The sequence below is a fragment of the Staurois parvus genome, unplaced genomic scaffold (assembly GCF_062004578.1).
Source record: "Staurois parvus isolate SC_StPar_1 unplaced genomic scaffold, SC_StPar_1.0 ptg000863l, whole genome shotgun sequence".
NCBI lineage: Eukaryota > Metazoa > Chordata > Amphibia > Anura > Ranidae > Staurois > Staurois parvus.
In genome coordinates this window covers 51,509-77,833 of record NW_028318659.1, presented here as the reverse complement: position 1 = coordinate 77,833, position 26,325 = coordinate 51,509, and the positions used below count along the sequence as shown (strand labels likewise).

Below are 26,325 nucleotides of genomic sequence, written 5' to 3'. Positions count from 1 at the left end.
TCTCCTATGAACTCCTGATTTTTAGTTCTTTCCATAGATTTTCTATTGGATTCAAGTCAGGTGATTGGCCGGGCCATTTTACAAGATTTATTTTCGTTCTTAGAAACCAAGCAAGAGTTCCTTGGCTTTGTGTTTGGGATCATTGTCTTGCTGAAATGTCCACCCTCGTTTCATCTTCATCATCCTGGTGGATGGCAGCAGATTTGTATCAAGATTTTCTTGGTCCATTTTTCCTTCCTTCAATGAAATGAAGTTTGCAAGTACTGTATGCTGAAAACCAGCCCCACACCATGTTGTTCCCACCTCCATGCTTCACTGTTTGTCTGGTGGTTTTGGGGTGATGTGCAGTGCCATGCGACCTCCAAACATGGTGTGTATTATGGCATCCAAAGAGGTCAATTTTGGTCTCATCTGACTGGACTATAGTCTCCCAGTATTTCACAGGCATGCAGCAAACCTTAATTGAGCTTCAACATGCTTTTTCTTCAGCAATGGAGTCTTGCGTAGTGAACGTGCATACAGGCCATGACGGTTGAGTGCATTACTTCTTGTTTTCTTTGAAACAATTGTACCTGCTAATTCCAGGTCTTTCTCAAGCTCTCCACAAGTGGTTCTTGGCTCTTGGACAATTCTTTTGATAATTATTTTCACTCCTCTGTCAGAAATCTTGTGAGGAGCACCTGGTTGTGGCTGGTTTATAATGAAATGTGCTTTCCACTTCTGTATTATGGCCCCAACAGTGCTCACTGGAACATTCACAAGTTTAGAAATCCTTCTGTAACTAATGCCATCAGTATGTTTTGAAATAATAAAGGTTGTGAAGATCTTGATGGAGCTCTTTCCTTTTACCCATCATGAGATGTTTCTTGTGGTAAGGAGACACCTTTTTATAAGCCATCAGTTGAGACTGAACCAGCTGATATTAATTTGCACTGACAAGGGGCAGGATTGTTTTTGAATTACTGATAGATTTCAGCTGGTGTCTTGCCTTTCTGTGCCTTTTTGCACCTCCCCTTTCTTCATGTGTTCAATACTTTTTCCCTGTGTCAGTCCATTTTATTACACATAAACCAAAACAAAGAAGTTCAGAAATTTAAGTTCTTTGTATGTACACTGATCAGGCCTAACATTATGACCGCTGACAGGTAAAGTGAAGAACATTGATTATCCCGTTACAATTGTTATCAGAAGGTCAGTGGGATATGTTAGGCAGCAAGTGAACATGTTGTCCCTGAAGTTGATGTGTTGAAAGGAGAAAAAAAAAATAAACAAGTGTAAAGATTTGGCAAGGACCACATTGTAATGTCTGGATGACTGGGTCAGAGCAAGGACAGTGGTCAGGACCAACCAAAAGTGGTCAGAGGAAGGAAAACTAGTGACAGGATCATGGGTGGTCAAGGCTCATTGATGATGATGATGGTGGGGGGGAGGCTGACCCGTGTAGTCCAATCCAATAGAAGAACTACTGGAGCTCAAAATGCTGAAAAAGTGAATGCTAGTCCTGATAGGTGTCAGACCACACAGAGCACCTCTGGTCTAGTGGAAGCCATATCTTGATGAGTTATGGCTTATCAGTGTATATTGTGCAGGGCTGGATCTAAGGGGGTGCTGGGATGGGCTATAATGTGCCCCCCCCCCACGTCTGAGAGTACACCATTTGCACCCATAAGATTGGCTCATGGATCAGTGGAGGCAAAGGAACACTCTGATTGGGACAATCCATGTATGATGGGGACAACTAATATAAAGGGGTTACTGATCATATGTAAGGGGGCACTCTGATGGGAACAGTTGATGTAAAGGGGACACCTAATGCAAGGGGGGGGGGGGGGGCTCTGATGGGGCCAGCTAATGTGTAAAGGGGGGCCTCTGATGGGGGCCACCTAATGTAAAGGAGGGGCCTCTGATGGGGGCCACCCAATGTAAGGGGGGGAGCACTCCGATGGGGTTACCTAATGTGTTAAGGGGGCGGCTCTGATGGGGCCACCTAATGTGTAAAAAGGGGGCCTCTGATGGGGCCACCTAATGTAAGGGGGGCTCTGATGGGGCTCACCCATTGTAAGGGGGTGAGCACTCCGATGGGGTTACCTAATGTGTTGGGGGGGGTGGCGCTGATGGGGCCACCTACTGTAAGAGGAGACTGTGGTGGGGACAGTAGTAAGCTACAATAATTATATTTTTGTTCTTGAATTTAGATCATTTTAAGTGGAAACTTGACTCCAATGTTCATACGTAGTGATGTTTGAGGTCTTGCTGGGTGGATAAATGAATGTCTGAGAATGCTGATCTTTCCTGGAGAAATAATGCTGCTCCATCCTCCCATGAGCACTACCCATGTGATCAGAATCCTAGACAGTTGGTCACGTGATCTCTACTGAAGGCTCTACAGGGTCATGGGATGAAATGCCTAGGTCTCGTCATGTAACCAGCACCCAAGGGAGCATGAAGTGCAACTTTCTCCAGGAAAGGGAAGTATTTCAGCCTAATACTCCCTAATTATCCATCGCAGCAAAGCAGTTAGCATGGCTACACTTCACTGTAAGCTGACTGGAACCATCTGTTAATGCTGTTCAAGCACACAAAGTGGATTTTTCTGTAATTTGTGGCCATTGCAAATCTCTACGTTTTAACAGGTTTTCTCAGTGTTTGCACAGACTTGTTCATTAAATGCATTCACTCAGCGAATGTCCACCATTACTAATGGGCCTAAACCAGGGGCAGACTGACCATTTGGAAACTTGGGCACTGCCCGAGGGCTCGGGGTCAGTAGGGGGCCCCATGAGATGCCCCTGGTACCTTTTTCATAGGCTTTTTTGAGTTTGGGCAAAGACACGGGCCCTATTGCACGGGGGCCCCATGAGTTGTCAGTCTGCCCCTGGCTTATAGACTGGTATAGAGGGTCAGTTAAGTGCTGCTTCTCTAACAGGGCCATGGAGGCAGCAATTGTAAAGATGCTTTGACTTTCCAGGGTGGATCATATATCATCTAAGTACCTTTTGACATTCATAGGAAGCCTCAATGATTATTTTATTTATTTCAGGTACTTATATAGCACTTTACATATACCGTATTTTTCGCTCCATAAGACACACCTGACCATAAGACGCACCTAGGTTTTAGAGGTGAAAAACAAGAGAAAAAAAATATTCTGAACCAATGGACTGCGGACACAGCGCAGGGGATGACCAAGAGACTGCGGCCACAGCGCAGGGGATGACCAAGAGACTGCGGCCACAGCGCAGGGGATGACCAAGAGACTGCGGACACAGCGCAGGGGATGACCAAGAGACTGCGGACACAGCGCAGGGGATGACCAAGAGACTGCGGACACAGCGCAGGGGATGACCAAGAGACTGCGGACACAGCGCAGGGGATGACCAAGAGACTGCGGACACAGCGCAGGGGATGACCAAGAGACTGCGGACACAGCGCAGGGGATGACCAAGAGACTGCGGACACAGCGCAGGGGATGACCAAGAGACTGCGGACACAGCGCAGGGGATGACCAAGAGACTGCGGACACAGCGCAGGGGATGACCAGAGACTGCTGACCTTTGGGGAGGAAGGGGGAGCGGGTACCTGAATTTGACAGGTACCCGCTCCCACTTCCGGAGTTGCCTTCCCTCTTCTTCCCGGGCCGGCTTCTGTGACACCCGGGTGCCCACTGCGCATGTGCGAGAAGCGTTGCGCTTTGTGAATGGCCCAGCGCCTTCTGGGACCTTTCATGTGTCCCAGAAGACACCGGATCATTCACAAAGTGCAGCACATGCGCAGTGGGCACCCGGCTGTCACAGAAGCCAGCGCGGGAAGACTGTGCAGCGCTGGAGCGAGGAACAGGTAAGGTCCTGCAGGAGACAACAGCTGAGCGGCCGGCCAGGTATTCTGACATGGTGGCCGCAAAAATACCGGACCGGCCGCTTTATATTCGCTCCATAAGAGGCACTGACATTTTCCCCCCTTTTTGGGGGGGAAAAAAGTGTGTCTTATGGAGCGAAAAATACGGTATATTGTAAATTCACATCAGTCCCTAACCCCCAAGGAGCATACAATCTAAGGTCCCTAAAGCAGGCCACAGATGGATCGAACATAGGCAGATTTTTAAAAAAATGAAAAATCGGTTGTTCAATCGGCCGACGTTACCACCGTTAAAAAAAGCGGCCAATTTTTGTCCTGTCTATGGCCGGCATTAACCCCATAACTTCTGCCCCTTGCAGAGACAGGGGAGCACACCATACAATGAAAAGAAAAAGAATTCCAGTCCGCTATTATTATGTGTGTATAGATAGAGAGATATATATGAAAAAGTCTTGCGGTTGCAACAAATGTATCCATTTGTATCCAAATAAAAACATTGTAATACATTATTTGGATACATTTGTTGCAACCGCAAGACTTTTCATATATATATATAATAGCGGACTGGAATTATTATTCTTCTTGCAGGTCACGGCTCATGTGCAGATTTTTTTATCAGTAAAACGATCTGCCGATTTGCCCATCAGTGCCGGCCGCAAATTTTCCAACATGCCCGATTAAAAAAAAAAATTGCAAAAAACGGCTGACCGATTAACCCACTAATGGTGTGAAAACCGGCCGTTTTTTTTCGGCTGAAAAATTGGCCAATTTTCGACCCGTCTATGGCCGGCATTACTCACATTCATACATACACATACTAGGGCCAATTTAGACAGGAGCCAATTCACCTACCAGCATGTCTTTGGAGTGTGGGAGGAAACCGGAGTATCCTGACAGGCGTGTGCGGAGCATTAATACCATTTAACTTCATTATAGGCGTTTGTGGTGCGGTTTTAACACTTGGCAAACACCTCAAAACTGCGCATAGGGGGTTAGGGAAGCGTTTTTAACACTCCTCAAACGCCTGTCAAATGCGATAGGGGCATTTGGCAAGAGTTAGAAATAAAGTCAAGTGTGAATGAGCCCTTACAGGCACATTTTACACTGATAATCAATGCCCAGCAATGAAGAAAACATTTTCTAACAAAAAAAAAAAAAATTGTGAAAAAAATTTTGGGGAAAAAAATTCTTATTTTGTGTTTACTAAAAAATGGAAAGCCCACTGGTGATTAAATACCACCAAAAGAAAGCTCTAGCTGTACCCAAATGAAGTTTTTAGAATCTTTTTGAGACTGTGGTGCATGACTGTACAACTGTCATTCACAGTGCAGCAGCGCTGAAATCTGAACATTGGCCTGGGCAGGACTTTACAAAGCTATAGCTGGTCTTACCGGCACATAGTGAGCTGGGTTCGGTCCTGAGAAGGAAGCAGCGGATCTCAAGGAAAGCACAGAAAGATCACATCACAATAGACTGGACTTTTATTTCATGATTACATTTCCACAAGCTGCAAACATGGGTGAGGTTGACAGGAGATGGGACTACGAGGAGGAGATGGGACAATGAGGAGGAGATGGGACTACGATGGGGGGTAAGGGAATGTTGCATACAGTAAGACGCCTGACAGCTTATAAAAAGTGACACAGAATGACATTTCTAGAAGTCTTGATATAGCAGGATCCTGGGATTCAAGGGACTAAGTCGGGGGATGGTTCCGGTGTAATTGTAACCTGCAGGAATAGCACCTCTGTGATGGATGGCGTTTTGGCTCTAGACGCACCCGGCAGGTTTCAGGGAGGGGTTGTTGTCCAGAAATTAAAATCAAACAATATATACAATACAGACCTGTACACTCAATTCATTTACATCCTATGTACATAGCCCATTGCACAAGTCTATTATTCAGTGTTTACTTAGAGATTCTTCTATGCCAGCTTGTAGTGCAACACAAGTCCAGACAGGCAGCACAGAGCAAACAGCAGGAGAAGACCAGAATAGTGGCCATTGCTGTATTGACCCAGTGGAGGCGGTCAAGGCCATTTATTAGAAACTGAGAATGTAGCCTGTCCATTTCCTAGAAACCGGTGATGTCAGTGATAATGTAGCCTATCCATCTGCTAGAGACAGGTGACGTCACTGAGAATGCAGCCCATCCCTTTCTTAGAGACTGGTGACGTCACTGAGAATGCAGCCTATCCAAGCGTAAGAAAGCGATGACATCACTGAGAATGCAGCCTAACGCTTGGATAGGCACCAGTCTCAAAGAAATAGATGGACTGCATTCTCAGTGACGTCACTGGACTCTAGGAAATGGATGGGCTATATTCTCAGTGATATCATCAGTCTCTAGCAAGCAGACAGAGAGCAGTGGCATCACTGAGAAAGCAGCCTATCCCATCATTAGGCTGCATTCTCAGTGATGTCATTGCTCTCTAACAATTGGATAAGCTGCTTTCTCAGTAATGTCACCGCTCTCTATCTGCTTACTAGAGCCCAGTGCCGTCACTGAGAATGCGGCCTATCCATCCGCTAGAGCCCAGTGCCGCCACTGAGAATGCAGCCTGTCCATTTCCTAGAGACCAGTGATGTCACAGAATGCAGCCTATCCAAGCGTAAGAAAGCGATGACATTACTGAGAATGCAGCCTAACGCTTGGATAGGCTACATTCTCAGGGATGTCACCGATCTCTAGGAAATGGATAGGCAGCATGCTCAGTGATGTCACTAGTCTCTACGAATGGCTAGGCAGCATTCTCAGTGCCATCACCAGTCTCTAGGGAATGGATAGGCAGCATTCTCAGTGACATCACCGGTCTCAAGCAGCTGGACAGGCTACATTCTCAGTAACATCACCAGTCTCTACAAAATGGATAGGCTGCATTTTCAGTGACGGCTCTGGTCTCTAGGAAATGGATAGGCAGCATGCTCAGTGCCATCACTGGGCTCTAGCGGATGGACAGCCTACATTCTCAGTGACATCACCGGTCTCTAGGAAATGGATAGGCTGCATTTTTTAGTGACGTCACCGGGCTCTAGCAAGCAGACAGAGAGCAGTGACATCACAGAGAACAGTATATCCAATCATTAGGCTGTGATGTCAGTGATGTCACCACTGTCTCTCTGCTCACTAGAGCCTAGCGACGTCACTGAGAATGCAGCCTGTCCATCCGGTAGAGACCGGTGATGTCACTGAGAATGCAGCCTATCCATCTGCTAGAGACCAGTGACGTCACTGAGAATGCAGCCTGTCCATCCGCTAGACACCAGTGATGTCACTGAGAATGCAGCCTATCCATTCATTAGCGATAAGTGACATCACTGATAACAGAACCGGTCCATTAATAAGATTACTGACAAAGTTGTAAAATGATAGGTTGTCTCAGACCCTTCCAGGGACACCTCTACAGAGAAGCAGGTACAATTTTAGGCCTCATGGACACTTAGCAGCTCCTGTGTCCTGTGGAATAAAACCTCCAGTGCCTGTGGAGCTGCACCCATAAATACAAGCAAATCAATGTATGTGGCTGTGCTCAGGTAACCAATGCTGCAGAAGCCATGGCATACAGTATATCTGAACATTGGCTCAATAAATATTACATATCTTTAACAAGCACATGATGTTTGGATGTGTGGCCAACAGCTGACTCCAATTCCTACAGGGAATGTATAGCCATTGTCCTCCATAGGGGTTGGATTCCCCAATTACATATCTATCACCCAACACATGACAAATGACCATTGCAGAACATACATCGCGGTAATACAGCGACGCCGCCAGTGTGCTTTTAATTCACAAAAATTCAGTAGTGTTGCAGCTCAATAAATTAAACAATTAACAAGAATCTATTTTTCATAAACATTTGTAATACAAATCTGCTGGATAAATGTTACTCTTCTGTCATTCCTCGGGCATTATCTTCAGAACACAACTAATCCAACAATAATTGGAACAGATTGTAGACTAAGTGCAGCAAAGTAGAAGTCTGGAGTGGTCCACCATTGGGCACTGTAAGGACTGACCATACACCTGTCATACATAGTTGGAGTAATGGAGACCATGACCATCTGACAATGGAGCTAGCAAGGAGATGGCTACTTTGGCAGAGTGCACTCCATCTCCAAGCATTTGCCCCAAACAAGCATCTTGTAAAGGCAGGGGTGTCAAACTGGTGGACCTCCAGCTGTTGCGAAACTACAAGTCCCATCATGCCTCTATCTTTTGTACTCATGTTTGTAACTGTCAATCTTGCAACGCCTCATCGGACTTGTAGTTTGGCAACAGCTGGAGGCCTGCCAGCTTGACACCCATGTTGTAAGGAAATGGGGGGGGTCAGCTAAAATGTTCCAAGTACTTGAAGATGAAGAAAAGTGCTGTCAAAGCAGCTGTCTCCTTATTAGCTGCGTTGTCAGATGGCCATGGAAGAAGGAGGGGCGTCCGGTCCAGAAGTGAGGCTTCTTTCATCATCATAGTTCATATTTCTGAAGCTGTGATATGAAAATCTTGGTGATCCTGCCATCAAAGGTCCTTATTCAGTCACTTCCTGTTAAGGGGAGAGAATACTCTTTCCTCTGAGCCTAGGTTCACATCTATGCGGGTAGTGCCGCTGTGGATCTGCACGAAAATCCATGCAGCTGCACCACCCGCACAGAGAATGGTGGACCCACCGGCGGGTACCGTTACTTCTAATGGCATGCCGCCCGCACTGAAAAACGCAACCGTACTGGGAACCTCGGCTGCGTTTTCCAAAGACGTGCAGGGACTTCTTTCCCTGCGTGTCACGGGGCACAGGAGTCCATTCAAATAAATGGGCTCTTGTGCCCGAGCAAAATGTGGCCGCCTGGACGCATAGATGTGAACCAGGGGTTAATGGTTCTTCTGCCTTGCCACCCCACTACATATTCTATCACTAGAGCCTACCAGTGGCCATGCCAATGCGCATTACAGAGCCATGGTCCATTTATCGCCATAATGAAACCCACCCTGAGAAAGAGATCAGCAGCAATGAGAATGAAGAAAAGGTGAAAATATTTTACAAAGAAAAAAATGGAGGGGCAATTTTTTATGATACACTGGGGCTGATTTGCTAAAGCCAAATAGACTGTGCAGTTGCTCCAGCGCCTAGTAAATAAGATACAGCTTCACTTTGCAATAAGTACCCAATCAGGTGCAAGGAAAGTTAAAAAAATAAAAAAATTGGATGATGTAAGTCAGCAGAGCATATGCTCATTTACCAAGTTCTGGAGCAACTGTTTTTGCAAAGTGCTCAGGCTATTTGCCTTTAGTAAATCAAATCCAAAGTGCATTAGTTGGCCAACCTCCCAGCTAACATCACCTGCAAAAGAGAAGTCCTGTGTGAACCACATCAGCCTGATCAGAGCTTAAACAGGGCAAAGGACTGTCTATCCATTGCCATGTGACCAGGGGTGGGCAGGAGGGGAAGCTGCCCTGGGCACAGCAAGGGTGCAGAGAATGGACACAGGGCAGTAAAGCCATTCTACGGCATGCATTACCAGGGTGAGAGGGGGCTGTGCTGGGCGCTAGATGAACCTGTCCCAGTACTGCATGTGACAGTGCTGCTGCCTTATGATTGGGCCCCAAGACACCCAGTGTTGCATCATGGAACAATTTGTGAGAGAGGCACATGCTACACATAGCGTAACCAATGCTCCTAATTAAGCTGTGTATGGGAAGATGCAATTGGAAAGAGATTGTTCACAGTCTTCCTTGGTCAAATAGGACCTATAAACAACAAAAATCCCAAATCTGGCCATAGATGATGGGGTTAGATAAATGCCCTTTGGTAGAGGGGGTGGGGAGGGTTAAAGTGGCTTCAGCTGTCAAAGCAAAAAGTTTGGGCAGGAGTTCCACTTTAAAAGGCACGAATCAAAACCCCTTCCTGTGATGGAAGCTGCCACTGTCTGACTTCAGGCCTGTATGCTAGTATCAAGGCAGTGTCTGCAGACCATGATGAATATGAGAAGCCTCTAGTTCAAGGTGGGAGGATAAAGATGCAGTCCATAAATCAAGGAATATCTGCCTTTATGAGAAACCCCCTTAGGTGAAGGTGGGGGGTTATTATATATTGGCACCCTTGTTATAATTTAAGACCCTACTGGCTTTTGACTGCAGACTTGACTTCACACACAATCCATACACGATTGAAAAACTAGTTCCACAACTGGGCAAAGAAGGTGCCAACATTACATTGAAAAAAAGACTGATCTAAGCAGAGGAACCCTTGAAAAAATGTTATGGTCTCGGGAACCCCTGCTGAAAGTTACTAGATCATGATACAGTAGTGTGATGGTCACTGAAAAGAATGCTCCTTACATTACAGGTTATCATTGGGAAGAATTATCCCCCTTAAAAGATAGCTAAAAAAAAAATTAATGGTGATACTGGGATCTTATCTGAGAGGCAGAACTTGCCGATTGCTCAAGGAACCCCTAGTAACCTCCTGGAGGAACCCTAGGATTCCATGAAACCCTGGTTGAGGAACCCTGGCTGAGTAGGCTACCTGACTCATAGGCTCTTCTGAAACTGCAATCTGCCTTCTGGCTGACCCTACAAATTCATTACTTTGAGTCACTGGCCTGGAACAAACATGCTGATAAGGCCTTTTCTGCAACTTTCATTGGCTGGTTCCAGGCCAAAGACTCAGCAAAGCTGAAACGAGACCGCTAACATATTCAGAAGACAGTTGGCCTCCATATTGCCCAAATGGCAGGTGCGCTTTAAAATACTTGGATTATTGTACAGGTCTGACATTAAATGGCGGTTGTACCAATATTTATAAGCACCAGGTTTTGACTCAACATATACAAACTAAAAAAAACCCAAAACTATTTACAGTATAAATCTTTGTAGAGCCGGGGAGGATCTGACGTGTTCCTTGAGCGGAAGATCCATATTGTCACGGTGCACCTCTCCCTGGGAGTCTTTATATTCATCAGCAGTGAGCACATTTATGTACATATTAGTTTACAATAATCTCTTGTTGAAGTTTTAGTTTTTATAGAGAGGTTTTTGGGCAGCCCGGTACTGTAAGGCAAAACACAACTCTTGTCCAATCAAACTCCTTGAAGTGTCATGTTGTAGAAAGGCAATTCTGAAGGATGGACTACTTTTACGTGTACAATTTTCTCTGTTTTGCTCCCCTCATCACACGCAGCCATACTCGTACCAAACAGTTTGGGGGTCAGCATTGGGATCCGGAGATGCAGGGGTACTTTTGGTTGATCCTCCCTTGTTGGCCTCCTCATCGTTGTTTAGAGGTGGGGGGCAGTCTGTGTTGGGTGGCTTGGGATGTGCACTGACCGTTTGACCTTCGGCCTCAGCTATGCTGGAAATCGGTCTCACAGGTGAGATCATGGCCACTTCTCCAAATCGGGATGTTGGCCGTGGCTTGCCCCTGCCAGCAGAGGGTGCTGTTGCGGACTGCTGTTGGAAGCTGCCAGATGGTGGGGCAGGCTGCAATGTTCGGTCTTGACTGGAATTGGCCATTGACATATATCGAGTATCTAAAGTTCGGCTACGCAAGTCATCTCCTCTTGGTGGGTTGGGCATCCTGGCCAACTGTGCTCTGTCCCTTGGAGAACCAGTAGGGGTGGAGGTTCTTAAAACTGGACTGTTAATATCCTTCCCTGATGGGAGGTCCAAGTCAGGTTTCTCTATTCGGTTCATGTCTGGACCATTGGCTTTGAGGAGATCTGCCGTTGCCAAACTAAATACCCTACTGAGAGCATTCCCTCTGCCAGCTATGGTGCCTGGATGCTGGGGCTCCGGAGTTTGCCTAGGCACTGTGATGGGCTGCTGTGTTGGCGGTAGTCGCCTAAGTGAACTTGTTCCCAGTTCTATTTGTCGTGGGCTGGGTTTGACAAACTGCCCTGGTTTCATCATTCTGCCATCTCCAGCCATTGATGAACTTAAATAGTTGGCAGGCAGCGTTTGGGAGTCTCTGCATCCTAGTTGACCAGATGGGTTTCCAGTCTCTTGAGACTCGCCGGATCTTTTAAAATAATCGCCCAACAAGTCATCCCGATTGCTTGATGGATCCTAAAAAAAAAACAAAATGCAGAAACAACCACTTAATGACTGCATGAAACATTTCAGATTTTACAGAGCGGGGGAGGGGGAGGCAATCTCTGGAAATCGGAAAAGTGCAGAGTCGGCAATAGAGGATGCACGCTGGCATCTGATTGGCCACTAAGATAAGAGAGTGACTAGTGGAATCTGAGTGGGACAACAAAAAGTTTTCTTCCCATTTGCAGACTCAACCACATTGCCACCTCCACAAAAGTAGTTTTGGTAACAGCATTAAAGGGATTTTTATTTTTTCAGGATTAGCCACTAAATGCAAGGTAGATGAACACTACTATTGCAGAGAGGCCACCTCTATTGCGGCAGAGGGGCTGGATCACGTATCCGGTATCGTGATCAGCTCTTTCAGGGAGTGCGCACACACGTTGCCCCGGCTGTACTGTGACAGCACAAGGCGATCATCGGCTCTGTGATTCATGGAAGAGAGCTCTGTGCTGCAAACAACACAGAGCTCTGTACACTGACAGGCAATCTGTTTTTTTATTCCCTGCAAAACAGGAAAAAAAACAAGATCGCTCAGTAAAAGCAGCACACTTTACACATAAGCACACATTTAACCCCTTGATCGTCCTAGATGTTTCCTAGCCAGTGTCATTAGTACAGTGACAGTGTATAATATCACCGAATGTCACTGGCAGTAGCCAGTTACCCCCCAGCTTCAATTAATGTCAGATTGCCCGCAGTACTATTGCAGTCGCTGATCACCACCGTTACTAGTAGAAATAAAAATTCCAGTAGAAAAACTTGTAGATGTTATAACTTTCACGCCAACCAAAAAATATACACTTATTGGGATTTTGTTTGTTTTGTTTTTTTGTAAATACAAACATTTTGGCCTAAATTCATGAAATTTGATTTTTTAAAATGTTTTTACCAGACAGGTTTTATGGCAGAAAGTAAAAAATATTGTTTTTTTTCCCAACATTTTCAGTCTAATAAACAATAAAAAACCCACTGATGATCAAATTCCACCAAAGGAAATCTCTATTTGTGTGAAAAAATTATATAAAAATTTCATTTATGTACAGCGTTGCATGACCGCACAATTGTCAGTTAAAGTAGCGCAGTGCCAATTAGCAAAAAATGGCCTGGTCAGGAAGGGGGGCGGTTAAAGTGTATAAAAACCAAACAAAACTTTTCGCCTCCTTTTGGTCTGTTTACAAATGAAATATTTTAACCTTCGATCTCCTTCGGACCAATGTAACTATGTATTTGTTGTACCTAGCCAATGTCTGCTAGTTTTCTGGTCACATGTCTAGCGGCTGCCCTGCTGCTTGCTGAACACAGGAGTTTGCACTCATTGGAATGGGGCCCATGCCAAGCAGGCAAAGTATTTTCTGATTAGATGAGGGGGAGATCGTGAAGTCACCACCCACCAGTCCACCTCATCCAATCAGAGAAAAATTTGCTTTCATTGAGAAAATGCTATTAATTTTCTAAATGGTGCCCATGCCAAGTGGGCAACCTCGTGTTCACAAGGGACCTGGAAACTAGTGGCAATCACTGCAGGAGCGGCACCTACTACACTGATTTCCAGTTCCCACGGGGAACCCACAGGTATGCAATTACATCGGTCCAAAGTGGACCAATATAACAATATAATTTCTTTTTTAGGGCCCCCCCCAGGTGGATTATGCCATAATGGGCTAGTAGGCATGGCATATTAGTACATTATGGCAGACTTACCTGTCAAACGGTGTCCTCCAGCGCTGCGGAAGGATTGATCTGGAGAGCCTCCTGCGCTTCCGTCTTCCTCCCGGGTCCCATGCCTTCGGCCTTGTGATAGACTGGATAGCAATGACATCACTCCCATGCATGTGCACAGGAGTTACACGAACCAGGGTAGTAAATGTTCGCTGAGCTATGCATGCGCGGCTCAGTGTACATGACAGCTGACAGGCAGGAGGTGCATTTATGGTAGAAGAGACCAATAGCGTCTCTTCTGCCATAAATACCCTGCAGGTCAGCGACTTTTAAAAAAATTGACTATTTCCAATTAAAGAACGATTTCCAATATATGTTCACTTAAGTACAAAGAATACCTATTGATCCTGCCAGAAATCTTGTAAGCTCTTACTGTCCTGTACTCCATCTTATCAGTTACCACGGGTGTCAAACTGGCGGCCCTCCAGCTGTTGCCAAAACTACAAGTCCCATAAGGCATTGCAAGATTGCCTTTGGGAGTCATGCTTGCAACTGTCAGAGGCATGATGGGACTTGTAGTTTTGCAACAGCTGGAGGGCCGCCAGTTTGACACCCCTGAGCTACACTGTTCAAAGTTTATTCTGTGGGCTACAGAACATTACACCCCCCCCCCCCCACCATCATGGAGAGGAGTTGTTCTAACACACTTTCTGTCTTACTGTGACAACACTGCTCCTTCATTGGCACAGTACGAGTAAGCGTTGTCATCCTAGCACAGGAAGTGTGTTTCTGGAAGGAACACCAGGTGAAAAACAGAAAATAAAAGCCTGGAAAAAAAAGAAAGCTAATGCAGTCACCACATCGAAGGGCTGGTATGACCGAATACATTCCATTTTGTATTTTTACTTACAATATGTTTTAAGTACTACAAAATACTCTGAAATCACACATCAGCAATGATATGCTGGGCAACCACACAGAGAGTGCACCTTGTTCAATAAGACGATCAACCAATCAACTGACAGACGTGCATTGTAAAAGGGAGCAGCGAAGCACAACCACTGTGCAGCACTGCAAATCAAGAAGCAGAGCCTTTTGTATGTAATGAGCAAATGTGGCTGCTCTCATGTACATATCCTCTAAAGCCTCAAGCTATACAGAAATACATATAAATGATACAATTTACATAAAGCTTTGTAAGGTATTTGTAAAAAAAAAAAAAAAAATCATGAAAGACTATACGAGAGAAGTTTAGGAATATATATATATATATATATATATATATACATATATATACACACACATATACATACATATACACACACACACACACACACACACACACACACATACACATATATACATACACACACTTACCTAGGTGGATGCAGCTTGTGTCCTCCACTGGTTTCAAGTGTGAGAACTGAGTGATTAGACACAGTTGATCGCTCAGTTCTCTCCCTCTGCTCTGAGCAAACAGCCGGGACTGTCATTCTCCGGCTCTCTGCTCTAACTGGAGCGTGGGCTGTGGAGGGGGCTGGCTCAAGCACTCAGTGGATCACGGAAAGGCTGATTCAGCTGCGGGTCCAGGGATCTGGGTGGATATCGACTTTAAAGCCAGGATCGTTCCCCAGTCTGGACCGGCTGCGTGACATCATCAGACTGAAAATGGGTCAGAGGAGTGAAGAACAATCTGCACTCCTGTGATCCACAGGAGAACAGGGGCGGACTGACCATTTGGGAACTTGGGCACTGCCCGAGGGCCCAGAGTCAGTAGGTGGCCCCATGAGATGCCCCTGGTACCTTTTTTTTAATAGGCTTTTTTGGGTGTGGTTTGAGCGTGGGCAAGGACATAGGGGCCCCATGATCCCCTATTGCCCGGGGGCCCCATGAGTTGTCAGTCCCCCCTGCTGGAGAAGTACAGCTAAACGAGCTTTGGCTGTACCTCTCCTTTAAGCCATCATGCACATTGTATTACTATGACTAATGCTGTGCCTATCTGAAATTAAAAAGGATGAATATTTTAATATTTTCATTAATTTTCAAATGAAAATGTAACACATGAATTCTGTTTCCTAGGAGAATGGCAAGGAAGGGTTGCAACATTTTTTTATTCCGGGGATATTAAAATTGAAAGGAAATTTATAAAAAAACACGCAGGCCGACATCGCTGAGCTCTGCTCCGGCAAATGACGCCCTGGTGACCACGCATTTTTAACCACGGACTTATTCAGAAAGTATTTTAACCAAAGAGAGCCGGGTAACTAGCATTTCCAAAAGGAGATTAGCAGAGACCGCCCATATACGTCTGTCAGTACTGGATCCCTTTAATCATTCATTGACCACTTGACCTCCAGAGGATTCCCCCCCCCCCCCCCTTCCTGACCAGGCCATTATTTGCCATTACAGCGCACGCTGTAATTACGCTGCACCCGAATGAAATTTTCTTCCTTTTTTTCCCATGAATTGAGCTTTCTTTCGATGGTATTAGTTCACTTGTGCATTTTTGTTTTTTGCGCTATATATAAAAAAAAACAAAAAAAAAAAAAACGACCAATTTTTAGAAAAATACAATATTTTTGCTATTAAACATGTCCAGTAAAAAAACAAAAAACAAAAAAATCAACAAACAGCATTTCATCATAAATTTAGGCCAAAATGTATTATGTCTTTGCTAAAAAAAAAAATAAAATCCCAATACGTGTAAATTAATTGGTTTAGGTGAAAGTTATAGCATTTACAAATGGCGGTATATATACACTGGAATTGTTTTTTTTTTTTTTTTACTAGTAATAGCGGCGATAAGCGACTTATAGCGCGACTGCGGCGGGCATTCTGACTTGGTGTCACTGACATCCCCAGTGACACCAATACAGAGATCAGTGCTAAAAAAAAAAAAAAAAAAGCACTGACACTGTACTAATGGCACTGGGCAGGAAGGGGTTAACATGAGGGGTGATCAAAGGGTTAACTGTGTGCTGGATGTGTTTTACTAGGGGGCGGTGTCTGTGTGCTTCACTGTAAGCACACTGCTCTGGATGCTGTGCACAGCCATCCAGAGCAGTGTCCCCAAGCCAACAGGGAGGAAGACTGTTAGTAGCCCTCCTCCCCGTCGGAGATCCTTGGTAAGCACCGGGTGCCAGCAGGCAACCACTGGCTGCGACCCGGTGATTGACAGCCATGGCGGCGTGGGTAGGGAGCACACCCCCTACCCGGAAACACAAAATCATATATATATATATATATATATATATATATATATATATATATATATATATATATATATATTACACATACACATACATATACACACGATTTTGCGCACCCCTGACACCCTGTAGCAGTATCTGCTATAGGGTGGTCGGGATGTGGTTAATCATCATGCATGCAAATTTTGCTGGTAGTTTTTTTTTTTTTTTAATATATACATGTACATTGTGTGTATATACACAGCGGGGAAAATAATTATTCGATCCCCTGCAGATTTTGTAAGTTCGCCCACTTACAAAGAAATGAAGAGTCTATGATTTTTTTATCATAGGTGTATTTTAAACGATAGCGACAGAATATCATCCAAAAATCCAGAAAAAACACACCTGATACAAGTGTTATACAGGGAGTAAAAGAAGTATTCAGTTCTCTTTATAGAGATTTCCTCTCACTTAGGAGACAGGAAGTCAAGGAAAATTTCCCCAAATAGAGAGGATAAATCTCCCCGGCAGAGACACTGAAAACAAATTGACTAAGATTTTAACCCTTCCCTATAACATCTGGAGAAAATAAATAAATACCTTTTAACAATTATTTAGAAAGTTACAATGTCACATGCACCATAAAAAGGTTTAAAATGTTCAGTTCTACATTGAAAATGTGTTTAAAGCTGAAATCCGGGATAAACAAATATTATCTAAAATATAAAATATTCATGTGTGCTTCTTCCAGATCTGGGCAGTCATCCAGGGTGAGACTTCCTGTAATAAAGACCGCTCACTGCTGCTCGTTCTCCTTGTGCAGGGGGACTGGTCTTGTCTCCGCCCTCTCCTGTAGTTTGTGGAGCCTGCTAGGTCCCACCCACATCACTTCTCAGGTTATAATCAGTACAGCGATAATGTCATGGCTACATCCACAAGGTAATATCTGGCTTTGTAAATGTATTTGGTGCACACGAAGCAGATTTATATTCTTTTGTGGATATTAAGGGATAGACAGGCATACCTCGGGTTTACGAATTTAATTTGTTCTGCGGGACTTTTCGTATAGCGAAAAATGCGTAAAATGAAACGCCATTTCCCATAGGAATGCATTGAAAACCGATTCATCCATTATGGAGGTCAGAAAAAAAGTTTATAAAGTTTTGAACAGAAAAAATACTTTTTTTTTTTTACGTTTTTCTGACCAGCGGAACGGATTAAAAATTATTTCCTAAATGCATTGAAAACCAATTAATACATTCTGGTGGTCAGAAAAAAAAAAAGTATTTTTTCTGTTCAAAACTCTTTATAAAGTGCACTGTAAAGGCATAAATACTGTACAGGGACATGATTAAAAATTATTTCCTAAATGCATTGAAAACCAATTAATCATGTCCCTGTACAGTATTTATGCCTTTACAGTGCATTTTATAAAGAGTTTTGAACAGATAACTTTTAACTTTTTTCTGACCTCCGGAACGGATTAATTGGTTTTCAATGCATTTAGGAAATACATTCTAATCATGTCCCTGTACAGTATTTCTGCCTTTTAAAGTGCACTTTATAAAGAGTTTTGAACAGAAAAAATACTTTTTTTTTTTTTTAAAGTGCACTTTAAAAGGCAGAAATACTGTACAGGGACATGATTAAAATGTATTTCCTAAATGCATTGAAAACCAATTAATCCATTCCGGAGGTAAAAAAAAGAAAAAAAAAACACTCTTTATAAAATGCACTTTAAAAAAGGCAAATACTGTACAGGGACATGTTAAAAAAATTCGTAAATGCATTGAAAACCAATTTTAATCTGTTCCGGTCAGAAAAAAGTAAAAAAAAAAAAAAAAAAAAAATCTGTTCAAAACTCTTTATAAAGTGCACTTTAAAGACATAATACTGTATAGGGACATGATAAAAAAAAACTAAGTAGTAATTGGATTGAAAAACAATTTTTAATCTGTTCTGGAGGTCAGAAAAAGGTAAAAAAAAAAAAAGATTTTTTTCTGTTAAACTCTTTATAAAGTGCACTTTAAAGGTATAAATACTGTACAGGGACATGATTAAAAATTAATTTGTAAATGCATTGAAAACCAATTAATCAGTTTTGTATTGCGAAAAAAATTCGTAAATGCATTGTAAACCAATTTATCCGTTCCGGAGGTCAGAAAAAAGTTAAAAAAAATTCTTCTGTTCAAAACTCTTTATAAAGTGAACTTTAAATGCAGAAATACTGTACAGGGACACGATAAAAAAACGAAATTCGTAAATGCATTGAAAACCAATTTTAATCTGTTCCGGAGGTCAGAAAAAAGTAAAAAAAAAAAAAGGCTCTGTTCAAAACGCTTTATAACGTGAACTTTAAAGGCATAAATACTGTACAGGGACATAATTAAAAATTAATTCATAAATGCATTGGAAACCAATTACATCCATTCGTATTGTGAAACAAATTTGTAAACCGAAGCATTATTTTCAATGGATTTTTATTCGCAAACCAAAATGACGTTAACCGAGGCGTCCGTAAACCGAGGTACGTCTGTATTTTTAAATGAAAGTGTTTGAGCCCGGAGTTCAGCTTTAAGAATGCATTAACAGTAACACGAAGGGTGCCGACTTACTTTAATAATGTTAATTCTTGGTTTCCCACATAAATGGTCTGAATTTAGAACCACCACATATCTTTGGCACCAAACTATTGCAGGAATTCTTAAACACAGACAGGAGATATTAGTGAACGGAGCTCTGTGGAGTGTGAAGGGGTTGTTAGCTGGACCCCGTTGGCACATTCCCGAAAACCTCACCCAGGATGAGACCCACCATCCCACCAGTGAGCGAGACGCCCCCAAAAAATCGAAATAACCAGAGTTAATCTTGGGAGGTCCCGTGCCGGAGCCCGCTGCAGGAAGGGTTATACAAGTGTTAGGCATGCAAGGTGCTTGTGGGTGAGACGGTGCAGGACAGACATGGAGGTGTTGGGTACCCTGGGGATATACAGCGAGGTCGCTCTCCTATTGGCCGGGTCCGTTCTCTGCCTCCATGTGCAATTCTCAAGGGACGGCGATGCGGTTCTTGACGGTGGCTCGGAGGAGTCCTTGAGATGAAGGGTGGGAGATGGGGAATGGGAGGACGGGTGGAGGGATTCGGCTTCTAACAGAAACTGCTGTAGTGTGATCAGTTCGCTGTCAATTAAACTGTCGCGGCGCTGAAAAGGAGAGACGGGGGAGCAAAACTTAAACTTGTATGGCAAGACAAAACATTTTTGGGGGGGGGGAGATTCCGATGTACTGCTTCTCCCTCCCCCCAAAAATCATCCAAATGAATTGTAGGGTGGTTCATTTTTCACGGTTTCCACTGACATCCATTCACACCGGAGCGTTGAGTAGCTGGAAGCTCAAGGCTTGAAGACATTCAACAAGCAAAATCCTATTTATTTTAATGTGTGTGAACAGCGGCCATTGAAATGAATGGGATTTTGGTTGTTGGGTGTCTTCAAACTTCGAAATTCAGGCTACAAAATGCTCAGGTGTGAATGCAATCTTACAGAGGAGGACCAAAGCAGTCAACAAAAAGAAATTCAAACTGTGCCTTTGCCCTGCTGATGAAGGATTTACGGCTCGGTTTTGTCAAAGAGGTGTTCCAACTTGCCTAATGTCATGGCCCCATGGCGGACAATCGTCCAGTCCTCTTCTCTTGCATGCTGCAATGTGGATGAGTATGCCGACATCATTATGTACAGTGCAGGTTCAGAAATGGTCGCTGGTCCTGCACTGCACATGACGATATCTGCGAGAGGGGTGGTGACAAGACTGGTCAGAGGCCTGCAAGAAGAGCGACTTCATGGGACTGGTTGACACAACCTAAACTGATGTGAATAAAGGCAAGTCCTACGTAAAGTGTTTACGGAGGGATGGAAAGGAGATTAGTTGGGAGGGTGTTATAGTTATAGAAAGGGAAATAAATAAGGGTTTTGTATGTTTTATGAGAATATGATGGAAATATGTATTTTATCTGAAAAACTACTAAATATTTAAATACAAAAAAATATAAAGAGTTACTAAACCCACATCAGTGCAATCAGTCTGTAGATGCAGGAAAGCATGCTTGTTATACTCACTGTGGAACCTAAGGGGTTAATCCTCTGCATTGTGTAAAAAAGGCTGTTTGATCCTGTCTTCTCTGATCCTCCCCTCCTTTTACTGTCCCCAATCCATCTGCCACAGTAGAGTGGCAGTGGCAAGTCTACACATGCTCTCTTTTGTATCTATTGCTAGAGGTTTTTTATTTTCTTTGGGAGAGTGCATGTGATCAGCACAGGACCAAATCAGCGCTGTCCAGACAGAGGGTCAGGGGTTATGCAGCCTCATAGGACAATCAGAGTAGAATGAAAACTCCATGTACAAGATTAACCAGTGCTCAGCCGGACACTGATAGAAGTCACAAGACTGCTATATACTGTTGATGAGAAAAGGTATTAAAACAGTTTATATTTACTAAAATAATTGTGTTTCGATGTTCTGTGCACAGTGGGAGAGCGGATATAGTGAGTGCGGGGTCCGGGGAGGGCGCATAGAGTGAGTGCGGGGTCCGGGGAGGGCGCATAGAGTGAGTGCGGGGTCCGGGGAGGGCGCATAGAGTGAGTGCGGGGAGGGCGCATAGAGTGAGTGCGGGGAGGGCGCATAGAGTGAGTGCGGGGAGGGCGCATAGAGTGAGTGCGGGGAGGGCGCATAGAGTGAGTGCGGGGAGGGCGCATAGAGTGAGTGCGGGGTCCGGGGAGGGCGCATAGAGTGAGTGCGGATATAGTGGGTGCGGGGAGAGAGGATATAGTGAATGCAGGGTCCAGGGAGAGCGGATATAGGGAATGCGGGGTCCGGGGAGAGCGGATATAGTGAATGCGGGGTCCGGGAGGAGAGGATATAGTGAAGGCGGGGTCCCGGGAGGAGAGGATATGGTGAGTGCGGGGTCCCGGGAGGAGAGGATATGGTGAGTGCGGGGTCCGGGGAGGGCGGATATAGTGAGTGCGGGGTCCGGGGAGGGCGGATATAGTGAGGGCGGATATAGTGAGTGCGGATATAGTGGGTGCGGGGAGAGCGAATATAGTGAATGCGGGGTCCGGGAGGAGCGGATATAGTGAGTGCGGGGTCCGGCGAGATCGGATATAGTGAGTGCGGGGTGCGGGGTCCGGGGAGAGCGGATATAGTGAGTGCGGGGTCCGGGGAGAGCGGATATAGTGAGTGCGGGGTCCGGGGAGGGCGGATATAGTGAGTGCGGGGTCCGGGGAGGGCGGATATAGTGAGTGCGGGGTCCGGGGAGGGCGGATATAGTGAGTGCGGGGTCCGGGGAGGGCGGATATAGTGAGTGCGGGGTCCGGGGAGGGCGGATATAGTGAGTGCGGGGTCCGGGGAGGGCGGATATAGTGAGTGCGGGGTCCGGGGAGGGCGGATATAGTGAGTGCGGGGTCCGGGGAGGGCGGATATAGTGAGTGCGGGGTCCGGGGAGGGCGGATATAGTGAGTGCGGGGTCCGGGGAGGGCGGATATAGTGAGGGCGGATATAGTGAGGGCGGATATAGTGGGTGCGGGGAGAGCGAATATAGTGAATGCGGGGTCCGGGAGGAGCGGATATAGTGAATGCGGGGTCCGGGGAGAGCGGATATAGTGAATGCGGGGTCCGGGGAGAGCGGATATAGTGAATGCGGGGTCCGGGGAGAGCGGATATAGTGAATGCGGGGTCCGGGAGGAGCGGATATAGTGAATGCGGGGTCCGGGGAGAGCGGATATAGTGAATGCGGGGTCCGGGGAGAGCGGATATAGTGAATGCGGGGTCCGGGGAGAGCGGATATAGTGAATGCGGGGTCCGGGGAGGGCGGATATAGTGTGTGTGGATATAGTGGGTGCGGGGAGAGCGAATATAGTGAATGCGGGGTCCGGGAGGAGCGGATATAGTGAGTGCGGGGTCCGGGGAGAGCGGATATAGTGAATGCGGGGTCCGGGGAGAGCGGATATAGTGAATGCGGGGTCCGGGAGGAGCGGATATAGTGAATGCGGGGTCCGGGGAGAGCGGATATAGTGAATGCGGGGTCCGGGGAGAGCGGATATAGTGAATGCGGGGTCCGGGGAGGGCGGATATAGTGAGTGCGGATATAGTGGGTGCGGGGAGAGCGAATATAGTGAATGCGGGGTCCGGGAGGAGCGGATATAGTGAGTGCGGGGTCCGGGGAGAGCGGATATAGTGAGTGCGGGGTCCGGGGAGGGCGGATATAGTGAGTGCGGGGTCCGGGGAGGGCGGATATAGTGAGTGCGGGGTCCGGGGAGGGCGGATATAGTGAGTGCGGGGTCCGGGGAGGGCGGATATAGTGAGTGCGGGGTCCGGGGAGGGCGGATATAGTGAGTGCGGGGTCCGGGGAGGGCGGATATAGTGAGTGCGGGGTCCGGGGAGGGCGGATATAGTGAGTGCGGGGTCCGGGGAGGGCGGATATAGTGAGTGCGGGGTCCGGGGAGGGCGGATATAGTGAGTGCGGGGTCCGGGGAGGGCGGATATAGTGAGTGCGGGGTCCGGGGAGGGCGGATATAGTGAGTGCGGGGTCCGGGGAGGGCGGATATAGTGAGTGCGGGGTCCGGGGAGGGCGGATATAGTGAGTGCGGGGTCCGGGGAGGGCGGATATAGTGAGTGCGGGGTCCGGGGAGGGCGGATATAGTGAGTGCGGGGTCCGGGGAGGGCGGATATAGTGAGTGCGGGGTCCGGGGAGGGCGGATATAGTGAGTGCGGATATAGTGGGTGCGGGGAGAGCGAATATAGTGAATGCGGGGTCCGGGAGGAGCGGATATAGTGAATGCAGGGTCCGGGGAGAGCGGATATAGTGAGTGCGGGGTCCGGGGAGGGCGGATATAGTGAGTGCGGATATAGTGGGTGCGGGGAGAGCGAATATAGTGAATGCGGGGTCCGGGAGGAGCGGATATAGTGAATGCGGGGTCCGGGGAGAGCGGATATAGTGAATGCGGGGTCCGGGGAGGGCGGATATAGTGAGGGCGGATATAGTGAGTGCGGATATAGTGGGTCCGGGGGGAGCGGATATAGTGAACGCGGGGTCCGGGGGGAGCGGATATAGTGAATGCAGAGTCCTGTGTTTAGTAACACTTTCATTTTGGATAACCACTTTGGCAAAATAAGCATTAAAGCCTTCATTGTTTTAGCCACAAATATTTAACTGCATTTTTAACATTCTGAGTTAACTTCTTGGGATTTAAAGGGGCAATCCACCTGAAACTGTATCTCTCTTTTTCATTAGATACCAGCAGTCAGAGCCAAGGAATGAAATAAACATAAGACCTTTCCATCAACAGATGTGAGGAGCTGTGAACTCAATTACAGGGAGCTTACTACTAGGATTCCTCAGAAATCTACAAGAATCCACCAGCTGGGTTATTCCAAGCGATGAGCACGTATCAAATACTGAGATATCAGTTAGTAGAAGTTTGTCACTTTCAACTGGACATGTTCTGTAATGTTGAAGACATTTAGGAGTTTACAAAGCCATTTCTTCGGTCCCATTGAGTGTCCGGAAGATACTCCAGGAGGTTTGTTCACACTTTAAGACACCTTTATCCAACCACCATGGAATGTGTAGATGTTGGTTGCCCAAGAACAGGAGATGAGGTGTAACAGTTGTGGAAGCACCCTTTTCTAGCTACATAATCCCATTGTTGGTGTTGGGGATTATGGGACACTTACAATGGGATTCTGTAACTAGAACAGGGTGGTTCTACAGCTCCTGTTATTGGGCAATCAACATCTACACATTCCATGGTGATTGGACGGAAATGTCTTAAAGTGGTAATAAACTAATAAACTGCCCCCCCCCCCAAAAAAAAAAAAATGGGCCCCCAGGTAGTTTAATTCAGGGCTTGACAAATTTGCTTTGAATCTAGGAATCGGCTAACAAAGTTAGGAGCCAGTTTTTTTTTTTTCTTAGTGTAGCCTGGTGTGTCCGTACTCGCAACGTCATGAGATGCAATGCAATTTGCCACTCGACAATCATGGCAAAACCGCACCATGTTTTAGGCACCACTGAAAAGAATGGTACCTGAACCTGCGTTTTGTGCCCAGGTGTGAATGAAGCCGCCCTGGTTCACACATAGGCGATTCTGGATTAGTTTTGAAACTCACCGATTCGCATGACAGGTTAGATATTTGGTGTTCCCATTCAGTGGTTCACACAGATGCGATCCACACGCAGTGTGTTTTGAGTGCCATTAGGAAAAGAGTTCTGTGTGAGTTTGTAGCGGTGCTTTCCAGACTTGCAAGTGGTAGAGTAGAGTGGCATGCGGAGAGAGATGTTCAATGGGAAAACCCCTTTCATTAGCAATCCTAATGTGAAGTCAACATGAGGCGTTTTCCCATCAAAGTCTGTGGTAGGCGATTTCCTATTGAAGTCAATGGGAGGCAGTGGGTGTGTGTGCGCTCAGGCACCAGGATGCAATTTCTAGTTGCGATGGCGACCTGGCACCTGGGATTTGTCGAGCCCTGGTTTAGGTCATAATGTGCTTACTTGAAAACAAAGCCCTCCAGTGGTGCGCTGTCCCCCGCTGTTGGCGCTTCCATATTCACTCAGTCTTCCTTCTGGGTTCATGGACTTCAGCCATATGAATGGTCAAGCCACAATGACGTCACTCCCAGTCCATTTAGAGCGCATGCACCGTTGACGTCACCGGCTGCTGCCAGAGTGAATGTCTCCTAAACGGTGCACATTTAGGAGATATTTACTGTACCTATAGGCAAGCTTTATTATAGGTAAAAATCAAAAGGGGTGAGCTTACTACTATTCTACAATATGTATACAAGTATTGGGGTATCTTCCGGATACATTTTGAGACATCTTAATCCAAATCACCTTGGAAAGTGTAGATGTTGATTTTCCAAAAACAAGATGGTAGGTGTGAAAGTTGTGGAACCACCCTGTTCAAGAGACATAATCCCATTGTTGAGGGTCAGGGGTTATAGGACACTAACAAGGGGATCTTGTATCTAGAAGAAGGATGGTTCAGCAACTTTTATATCTCCTATCCTGTTCTTTGGTGATCAAGATCTACACATTCCATAGTGATTGGATAAAGGTGTCAACCCCCTGGCACTGGCTCCTCCTGGCCCTTTAAGGTGTTTGTGTCGCCGGGAGGCAGGGCACAGTTTAGGGTCATGTGACCACCATGATTGGCTGTCACAGCGGAAAGGTGCCAATGGCAAGTAGCAATCGGGACCTTTCTGTGAGGCTCCGGTAAATGTGCCAAGAGCGTGCAGGTTACACGCTCTCGCCACGCGTGGTTTTTTTTTTTTTTTGGTAGGTACGCAAATATGCGGTCTCACTGAATACAGGCTCAGCTGCGGAGAGGCCACATTTTTGAATACAATTGTCACCAACAGGTTAGATTGTGAATAAAAATACTGGGGTATCTCCCTGACACTAATTGGGGCTAAATAAGTGGCTTGGTAGTCTACTGTAGAGGTATCCCTGCAGGAGCTGGTGATATTTTGCCCAAGCCTTCAT

At 45.8% G+C, this 26,325-nt stretch overlaps 1 protein-coding gene across 1 annotated transcript in view; it reads right to left on the bottom strand.

Moving 5' to 3' along the window:
* Positions 1-5,318: 5,318 nt before the first annotated feature.
* Positions 5,319-26,325, bottom strand: part of LOC149443253 (protein Daple-like) — a gene marked incomplete at its 5' end in the record, with an annotated part of 70,519 nt that continues 49,512 nt past the window's right edge. The window contains 2 exons of the mRNA XM_089655708.1: positions 5,319-11,911; positions 19,769-19,990. Of these exons, the coding sequence (XP_089511834.1) occupies positions 11,018-11,911; positions 19,769-19,990 (1,116 nt within the window). The remainder of the gene's footprint in view (positions 11,912-19,768; positions 19,991-26,325) is intronic.